General features: G+C 43.9%; 1 protein-coding gene across 1 annotated transcript in view; it reads right to left on the bottom strand.

Moving 5' to 3' along the window:
- Nucleotides 1–957: 957 nt before the first annotated feature.
- SNX24 (sorting nexin 24) overlaps nucleotides 958–10,042 on the bottom strand; it is a 766,047-nt gene continuing 756,962 nt past the window's right edge. The window contains exon 7 of the mRNA XM_078675572.1: nucleotides 958–2,535. Coding sequence (XP_078531698.1) covers nucleotides 2,465–2,535 — 71 coding nt within the window. The 3' untranslated portion in view covers nucleotides 958–2,464. The remainder of the gene's footprint in view (nucleotides 2,536–10,042) is intronic.

Raw genomic sequence — 10,042 nt, 5'->3', positions numbered from 1 at the left:
TTCTCTATTCAAGATCCTCGACTCCGAAGAAAGCTCCCTTATCCATAGCATGGCAAACCGCCTCATTGTGTACCCAAGAAACACCCTTTTTTCTACTAGGAAGCTTTTCAGGGTGTTTTGGTTCAAGGTACTGGGATACAAGAACCCTATAGTTGACGTATATAAGTCAGCAACTGCACGCCATGTTCACTAAAGACTCCTGCCATGTAAAGGTGTGTTTGTGTACAAACAATTTGTCCAAACCTACGCCTGAGACTTTGATGGCATTACAGTATTCCTGTTGAGTTGGAGAGGAAGCATGTAATATCTGAGATAAGAGAAGATGCAACCCCTCCTCCTATGCACTTACCCTTAACCTCTTCCGACGCTCATGACGAGCTGAGCTCGTCATGAGCCACGGCGCTCTGGTGCTCATGACGAGCTCAGCTCGTCATGGCCCATGGAACGCTCAGGTGCGAAAGAATTCCCCCGCTGTGCTGAGCGTTCCACGGGAGTCAATACACCTGTGACGAGCTCAGCTCGTCATGAGCACCGGAGCCCCTTAGCTCATGACGAGCTGAGCTTGTCATGAGCATGGGGGCGCTGTGCGCACCCTCCTCCCCCCCAGCACAGCGGGTGAATAACCCCCGCAGCGAAGGGGTTACGTTAAAGAGGCGATGATGAAGAGCAGGGCACTTGGGATGAAGATTATCCATCAAGAATCTAAAGGGAGCCCAATATTGCTCCACAGTTCAAGTATGAAAAATAAGATGTGCTTCACCTAATTCCAACCATTTTCCCAGGTCCATTACCGAAGGACAGGATAAAGTGTGAGGAGTAGGACATGGCTCACATTATGAAGAACAAACAACAGCAGATTTACAAACAAACAATCTTAACCTTTATGTTCTGCACATTAGGTTAACACGACATTTCTAGCAAAATGTTAAAAGTTCAATAAAAATCATGCGGAAGTACTTTATTGCAAATTATAAGAACGGTTATTTTTATTATAATTTCCAGAAATTCGGCTTTATTACATGGTCGTATAGGTGTTGGTTTCAACCCCAAAATTATGTTTCACAATATATGTAAATCTTTAAAATGCAAAGTGTGTGCAAATAGGCAGCACGGTTACACTTACTAAATATGTAAACTTTACAAATACACCATTTCAAATGGAATGGTTGAGTGAGGTTTATAAACTTCCGTGCTAACCATACTGGTGAAACAGTGCCACGGAAAGAGTTTTACTAAATACAGATGTGTTACACTTTGACCTTGCTGGTCAAGTCTTGTGATCTCACCAGCCACTGAGGGCCAACCCCTAGCAAATCCACTCAGTGCATGTATTCCACCAGACACTGTCCAGCTAATATATTAATCAATCTGTCACATTTTGAAACACCTGTACTATAATAAACTTTGTCCTAGCTGAAACTTCCGCTAATCAGCTACAAATAGTCTATAATGAATCCGGCTTTGTGCAAATGACTCCTTTTTTTAACATCTATTGAGATGTTAAGGAGAGCCTTCTAATTTATGCCATGAACCCGGTTATTGGTTTATAGCGTAATCTACTGTTTTCTGAAGGTATTTTCTTTAAGCAATAGAATTTTCGGCGTGGGTGATCCAATGGCCAAAAACCCATTTGTTGCAACCGAATCTAGTCGAAGCTAAATGTAACTGGACAGCTGAAAATTACACCAGGGTGATGTAATTTCCAATTAAAGCACTTCATTAAGCAGCAAAGTCAAACCATCTCTTCAGAATGTAGGTTTTGTTTCTTTTGAAGAATTCACAGTTCTTGATCTTTTTTTTAACTCAAACCACAACCTTCAGTTTAGTTGACAATAGGTGGAGCGCATATTTTCATCAGAACAACAGTGTATGGTTTTCCACAAAATGCCTCTGTCCCTAAGTGACCCCAAAATATCTGTCCAATATATTTTTTTCAGATGGAAAAAAGATGAATAGTGGAAATTACATGATGTGTCAGAACATGTGCAAACTGGAACGTCTCTGTAACAGAAAGTAAAGACAGGAGTATAACACCCACGTGGCCACTAGCAAAGCAAGCACTATGTAGGACATTACACGGGTCTGTTTGTACAATGTCCACTTGCAACTCTTTTTTAAGTTTGTCCAAAAACACAACCACATAGCATAATAAAAAAAACACATTTGTCGTTAAAGGGTAGTGTGGTGGATGGGTGCTTTTGCCTTCCATTTTTTCCCGGTTTTTAAATAATGTGCATAATGGTAAACAGTAAGTTACAGGTTAAATAACCGTTTGTTCGCTCTCCTCCGTGTCCGCACCATTGTTCGAGGCTCATGTAAAGTACGGCGTGCGCAGGATGTAACCGGGCAGGGCAGCTGCCGCCAGAGACAGCCTGAGCGCTGGTTTAGTATTTTTTACATTTGTCAATAGTGTTTATTCCATCTTCGGACTCCTACTCGCTTCTGTCCACGGGGCTCGCAGCCTCTAGCTGGGCTGCAGATGAGGGTAAAATATTCCGTGAAGAACGCCTTCAATAATTACATCTGGAAAATCATCTGGAAAAAAAGAGAAAAAAACGGCGGATTATGCGGCGTCAATAGCATGAAAATGATTTTGAGGGATTGAACAAATCAGGGGCTGCTGTCATGTTGGCCGCTGCGTCATTGCGTGGTTTATCCACGGCGGAGGTGGGCTGTAGCCTCGCGCTCCACGCCGCGGTGGAGCCGCCAGGTTTGCAGGGTATTGATTCAGAGGGCTGTCCTCACACTTAATGCCGCTGGCCTCCCTCTCTTTATCTGAATCTGTTCTCGCAAGGAAGATGGATTACTCCGGCAATTCAATTTCTAACCAAATCTCAATACACTTGTAAGGGTTTCCTACCGGGAATACTTTAGGCCAGACGGCCCTCCTGTCGCTGCAGACTGGTCTCCAAGCCCCCTTTGAAGAAACATGTTTTAACAGACAAGTCTCTGCCTCCGTCCTTCCCTGCAGACGAGGGCTAAAAACATACTTGAGGGAAAACATATGAGCTTTGTGGGGAAAGACCAAATTATACCTCTGAGAAACGATGGGCTGCTCAGTGGTGCTGTGGTGCCGATAGAAGCTTGAGAAACACAGGCGTTCGTTTACTTTTCAGCATTCAAACAGTGTAAAGAAAGGTGTTTGAGTGTGTGTTGTACGTACACACAGGCTGTAACACAGGCTGTACAGAACAGGCCAGGTGATATACCCACAGGAAGTGATCGGAAGATTCGCAATTTTCCATAGTCTACTCTGAGCAAAAGCATTAAGGGTCTCAGAGCTTCAAGGTGTTACAGTTTCTCGAGCGTACTGTAAAAATGTAAAGATGGTAGTTGAGGTAAACGAAGGAGAGATTTGACAAAATCATTCTCTCTTACAGTTAATGCCTTAGCATTTTCAAAGCTCGTGTCTCTGCTTTGCACAGAGCAGCAGCTTGCGCCTCAGCTTTGTAAACCTCCAGGGTCGGAGATACAGATATTGAAATTGTTGCGTGTTGTATTTTTAGCCGTGCTACATCCCCGTGCTGGAGTTTGGCCCTGCCCTTCCCAATGTGAGGTATCCAGGATAATCTGCTATAGACTTTAATTCCCAAATAGTCACACATTTACACCCTTTCCAGAAAGGTAGACCCTATACTAATATTCCCCCCTCTAAAAGATGTATGAGGGCTAATGGCCATATACTTAGTTTTTTTGTAAATTCATTTTAATGCTCTTAAAATTGCAAAAGCTTTACACTTGGCCAACAGGTTCTGTAAACCTATGGGTTTCTTGATAATACATTATAATTTGTAAAAAGTAGGGTCGGAACAGGCGAACCTTTTAGTTTTAGGGAGTCATTTGTACAATCCAGCAAAGTCTCAGTGACATTATTAATGTAAATAGAGAAGAGGATAGGGGCTAGGATGCATCCTTTTCTCACACCTCTGTGGATAGGGATGTGTTTGTAAGCTCCCTCTAGCTATCCCAGCACATATGAGCCTAGTTATTTCAGTGCAAGTTAATTGCGATTGCCAGTAATATTTATCCATCGACCTGACAGATTTCCAGAGAAGATGTCTAGCAACTAGATCGAATGCTGCCCTTAGGTCCACAAACGCAACTTATAAATGATCTTTCTTTAATTCGATACATTTCCAACAAAATAAAGAGAGCCTGAAGGATTGGTCAATGGTGCTTACTTTGATTCTAAAGCCAGATTAGATTAATCTTACTTTGATTCTTTGCAGCAGTGAAGTAAAGGAAACATAAAATGATAACTTGCGTTTTTATGTTTCCTTCTGCTTCTGCTGAAGCTTTGCGTTTGTGGCGGGGCTGTTCTGATGACAGAGGAGGAGTTGTTTGCCCACTCCTAAGTGCACATGAATGTTTGGCCAGCCCACTTGGGCCGGCCAAACATTCATGCGCACTTCACATCTTCTCCATGCAGGCTGCATCACAGCCTGTGTGGATAACATGCCCATGCCCCCCAATTCGTGGCTGAGAGCTGATCCACGGTGCTGAGACCAATCACCACACTACATTGCAGCGTTGTGATTGGCTATTGGGAGGCTGGGAGCCTGTGAGCTTCCTGCTGCTTCCTGCATCCTTCTGCAGGACCAGAGTCAGGAAGAAGAGGACGGAAGAGAGGCAGGGGCCGGCTGTCCGGCCATCACAGGTAGTTGTCCGTTTGTTTTCTTTTACTTTTATCGTTCCCTTGCCCTGCCACACTACCCGGGTCCGGTAGCAGCTGCTACTGACTGCCGGTAGGTCTGATTTTCTCCATTTTCCTTCCAGACTTCTGTACCAGCACTTGATCTTACAAAGTTTGAATGTGTGCTGCTTTGGGGCGCTCAGAATCTAAGGCTTAAGTAACAACCTGTTCATTGAGTGCTTAGGTGTTTTTTGTGGGACTTCCCGTTCTGCTATAAAAAAAGCAGCACATAGCTGTAGCTAGGAGATTATAAAAGGTAAGATCTTTCTCATTCCCATGTTTCATGACGAGCTGGGCTCGTCATGAGCGTGCGAGGAGGCTACCTCATGACGAGCCCAGCTCGTCATGAGCGTGGAAGGGGTTAAGATGTGACTATAAACCTTTATGGTATATGTTTATGGAAATAAAATAGATGCAACTGTCTCCAGAATTCTAAAATGGGTGACCAGCTTTCAAGAATATGACTTCAGGAGCTATATAGTAATAGTGAATTGTTTGGCCAGTTTAGTGGTATCGAAGATGATAATAAAGCTGTAAGTTATTTATGTCGTTACTTTAAAGAGTTAGGCAGAAGAGGAAACAAAAATAAATACCACTGACAAAAGATGGGGACAAAAAATTCTGTACAGATAGCAGGAAGAGAAACAATTAATTAAGAAAGAATACCTAGTTAGTAGATATATTAACACATCAGATGTATGATGGAACAACGCATTCCATTGTAATGCATGACGTTACAACGCAGCCATTGCAACATGAATGCCATTACCACGCATAAACTTTACAATGGATATGTTTACAACGATTATGCCTTTACCATGCATGCCTTTAAAACGAATTACGTTCTAAAAGCATGAATGTTAAAGCATATCCGTGGTAAAGGTTTCCCCTGAAAATCTAAAAGCACCTCTCTAGATCCCAGCCCTGTGCCTAATACTGTCCCCTGGCGCTGAGGTTCCGTGAATTCTGAACCCGTTTTATAAATGGCATGGTTTCGTTACGAATTGGATATTAGCGAACCGTAACTAGTTAATGCGGCAAGTATGAGTGTTTTCGTCATGTTAGACCGATGGATTCACTACGTATTTAGGGATTTCGTTCTGAACCCTTGGGTTCCATTTTGTGTATGGCAGCCATTTTGTGGTTGCCCTCACATAGGCCGATGACTGTGGCTGAACTAGTCTTTTTAAGGACATGTACACCTTAGCTCCAGTTCGTGCTGACTCCTGTTTGACCTGAGTGAACTGACCCTGTTGCCTGAAGCTGACCTTGTTAAACCAGTTCCTGCCCTTTAGCTGATCAAGATTAAGGATCAGAGCACAGGACATCGTAAAGTTTTACTACACACAAATATGCCTTATCCTACTCTCACCTGTTTCTGCTCCTTTCTTTATGGTCTATTTATGATTGGGTTGTGGCCTTTTTTATTATGGGTTCGTTCGACCTGTCTAAAGAAGAATGTTGGGTTTGACCGATGATTGATCATGGGCTGGGCAACTGAAAAATGGGTTTGTCGTCATGCAATACTTCTGTTGTAGAAACATGTGATTGGTTAAACTGTAAACAAGGAATGTTTGCCTGAAGCATAATGTTTGGCATAAAAAGGGATGACTTGCTTTGTAAAGTTGAACAGTCTCCTGAGAACTCATACCGTGATGATTTCTAGGACTTCTGTTACTGGCTGCAGCCAATAAATTGCATCTTTGACGCCACTCAGAAGTATCCCGTGTCTCTGTATTCTAAGACAGGTGAACCCGAAGACTTTGGGCGTGCCCCTGGTGCCGCTGGGTTCTAAAACCCGGTTCTTCAGTTGGCCCTTCCAACGTGGGGCGACTTCAGCGGTACCGGTCCAAGCCTGAAGATCGTGAGGAGCTTCGTGAGGAAATTCTGGAGGACGGCCACCACTTCATCAACCCCGGCATGTCGAATGTGGACTGAAGGTCTTTGCTGCGAGGCTTCCCGCTTTCCTGACGGCTACGAAGGACTGCTGCCCTGACTGTCGCCCTGTCTTGGACCCATTTGTGATGCTTTGTACGGCGAGACGATAGGCGGGTCTTCTGGTGGCGTGACTGATACCTCAGTTAAGTATAAGTGGGTCGCTCCCAGTCCTTAGTTTTTGGTTCTTTGGTTCTTAGTTTGTTTGGTCCTTAGTTTTGATTTGAAAATTGCAATTTCCAAAGCCGAGGGTCTTGTATATTTACGAGTGTATCGGTAGAGATAATCCCTTGAAGTTTGAAGCTCGATTAGTGAGCGAAGATGCCTAATCGTAGCAAATTTGGTACTTGGTTTGGTTGTGGTTGCAACAGGGATTCCCGATTGGAGGATTCGTGTCCGATACCTCCGGTTGGAACTCCGACTTATGAGCTCTATTCTAAACACGGCGAGGGTCCCATTACGTATAATGAGGTATGGATCCGCTACACTAGGAAAGATGGTGTCTTACGATGGCCCCAACACGGTAGTTTCAATACTGAGATTTTAAATAATTTGGAAGCTGCATTATTCAGGAAGAACGCCCGGCCGGCAATGTTTGACTCCTTTCGCCTTTGGCGTAAAGAAGCCAGACAACGAGAAATTAAACAAGCTAAAAGAGATAAAAGAGAAAAGGATGTATCAATAATGCAAGCTGCTAGGCAGTTTAAAGAAAACAAAGAAGATAAAGCAATTGAGGTGTCAGATAGGCAATGTTGTATGGCCATAGATAAATGTTATCCGGCCTTGCCGTCTTCTCCTCCGAAAGCGATTGAAGATCTTGAAAAAGATTCTTTGATCTCTCATTTACTGAGATTGCCACTTCCTTATGTGCAGGGTGCTACTGCGCCTCCATTACCACCGGTTGTTCCACCCTTTGTTGTTCAACCTCCTGCTGTTGCTCAGCCACCCGGTACTCCACAGATGGCTTTACCTCCTCCTGCGCAACCCGCTCTAGGGTCGCAATCTTTGCTACCAGCTTTGCCTCAAGCTCCTTTGCCTTCTACTTCTGTTTCTTCGCCTCCGACTGTTCTTATGCCTACACCTTCTTTGCCTCAGAATACTTATTCTCCTGTTCTTATGTCTGCTTCTTCTCCTTCTGCTCGAAAACGAATGACCGAGACTGTTGTTAGTCTGCTGTCTCCATTGTTTGGGTCATTGAATATGACCCCTGTTTCGGAACGTAAGCAGAGTCGTAGTCAGCTTCCTAGTTCCGAGGAACGGACAGTGTTGGATTTTTTGGCTCGTAGATGGATTTTGAATGCTTCAAGGTATAATTTGCCAGCGGTTATGGATGTTTTCTTTCAGTGGGAACCGCCTAAGCAAAGGTGTGTTTTCGATGTGATGTGTACTTTCCTGTGTCAGGAATGGGAAGATAATGAGTTGAGTCCGATTCCGCAGGATGTGCTTGATGTTCAGTCAGATTTTGCTAAAGGGATGATAGTGGACACTGATGTTACAGATGCTGTAGAGACGATATTGGCTTTTAGATCTAGACTTCCGTCTCAGACGTTGTATGAACCTGATCCCTCTGTTAGGAGGAAAGTGAGACAGTATCCAATGAGAGAGGTTCCTCCACTTTGGAAAGAAGGAGACGCAACTGCTAATCCGCCTGTTTTGCCTCATTTTCAGCGAATATGGGTACATGTCCCTTGGAAGAGAGCAGAGGTCTTGGCTCTTAAGCAGACCTTACCTGATCCTCGTAAGAATCCTGCTGGTTACTACAAAGAGTTGTCTCAGACAATAGATGCGTGTATAATGAATTTAGCCGACGTTTACATGTTGATGGGTAATGTAGTTCCGCAACCTTTGTGGGCGAAGATTCGTCATGAGAATCATGCAGCAGAGTTAGGTGATACCTGGGCGAATATTGTTGCTGCAGATGGTAGACAAGTAGGAGGTGCTAAACCTGAACCCTTAGTTGCAGAATTACCTGGTAGAATTATTACTTTGATGAAGACGAGGATGCCTGCTTTACGAGTGAATTGGGATAAGTTAGCAGCATGCAAGCAGAAGAAAGATGAGAGTGTGTCTGACTTCTTCACTAGGTTTGAAGAGACGTTTATTGATCACAGTGGTCAGGATATGAGTACGGAAGGTGGTCAAAGGTTGTTCGTGGATAAATTTGTCTTTAATTTGCTTCCCGAACTTTCTAATAAGTTGAAGGACTCAGAGTTCATGGGCCGTTTCTTCGTCGACCCAGATATTGGCTGCTGCTCAATATTACGAGAATAGGGAGAAAGATGAGAAGGATAAAGTAGAGAAGAAAACAAAGGATTTAAAGACGAAAGTTCTTTTGCAGCAAGCTTATCCGCCTCGTCAGAATCAGCCTCAGTTTCAGCAACCTCCACAATTTCAGAGATTGTTACAGAAGCCTGAGCCTTATGTTCAGCGATTTTTTCCTGGCCCGAATCAGTGTGCTTACTGTAGAGAGGAAGGTCATTTCAAGAATAATTGTCCGACTTTGTTACAGCGTGCGAATGGTGCACCTGGTCAGAGAGGTCGTGGTGGTTTTCAGCAAGCGCCTAGAAGAAGAGGTCGTGGTGTGATCCCCCAGAATGAGCGTTCCTCTTCCCTACAGAATTCTGCGAATTATTTTGATAGACAGAGTGTTCCGAGTGGTCAGTCTCCTCAGTACTATGTTGAGGATTACTATGTTGAAGGTGAGAGTGTTGGTTATAATGATAACTAGGACAGCCATGGACAAAGTAAGGGAGTAGTGTCAGTTCCAGTAGATCAGAGTGGACCGTATGTTGAAGTGATTACATCAGGTGTAGTAGAACCTTTTCTTTTGGATACTGGTGCGACAAAGAGTTCTATTATGCATTATAAACTCCCTGGCGCACCTTTGTCTGGCTTGACCAATGTTTCCGTAGGATTTTCAGGCGCCCCAGTTCGTAATCCGGTTTCTAGTCCTTTGTCCCTTTCTATTGGCCCTTGTGAATTGGAAGCTCCACTTATTCGAACGACTGGTTGTGGTGAGGATTTGTTTGGATTGGACTTGCTGAAAAGTTTGTATGCGACATTGCATGGTTCTCCTTCGGGAGTACAACTTACTCTTGGTTAGAAAGTGATTTCTCCAATGTATTTGTCTAAAGATTGTTTGCCACTGGAATTGCGTTCGCTTCCTGAAACGCTTTGGGCTACAGGTCCAAGTGATGTTGGTCTTTTGCAGATTCCACCGTATGTTGTTACGCTAAAGTCGAATGTTAAGTTGCCTCGTATACCACAATATAAGATCTCGAGTGATGGTGAGAGAGCTCTTTTAACGATTGTCTATGATCTGGTTGAGAAGGGTGTGGTTGAGGAAACGAGAGGTAACGTGTGCAATAGCCCGGTTTTGCCTGTTTTTAAGCGTACAGATGCTTCTCAGCCACC

The sequence above is a fragment of the Lissotriton helveticus genome, chromosome 2_1 (genome assembly GCF_964261635.1).
Source record: "Lissotriton helveticus chromosome 2_1, aLisHel1.1, whole genome shotgun sequence".
NCBI classification, from domain to species: Eukaryota; Metazoa; Chordata; class Amphibia; order Caudata; family Salamandridae; genus Lissotriton; species Lissotriton helveticus.
This window is presented reverse-complemented; position numbering and strand designations above follow the sequence as displayed.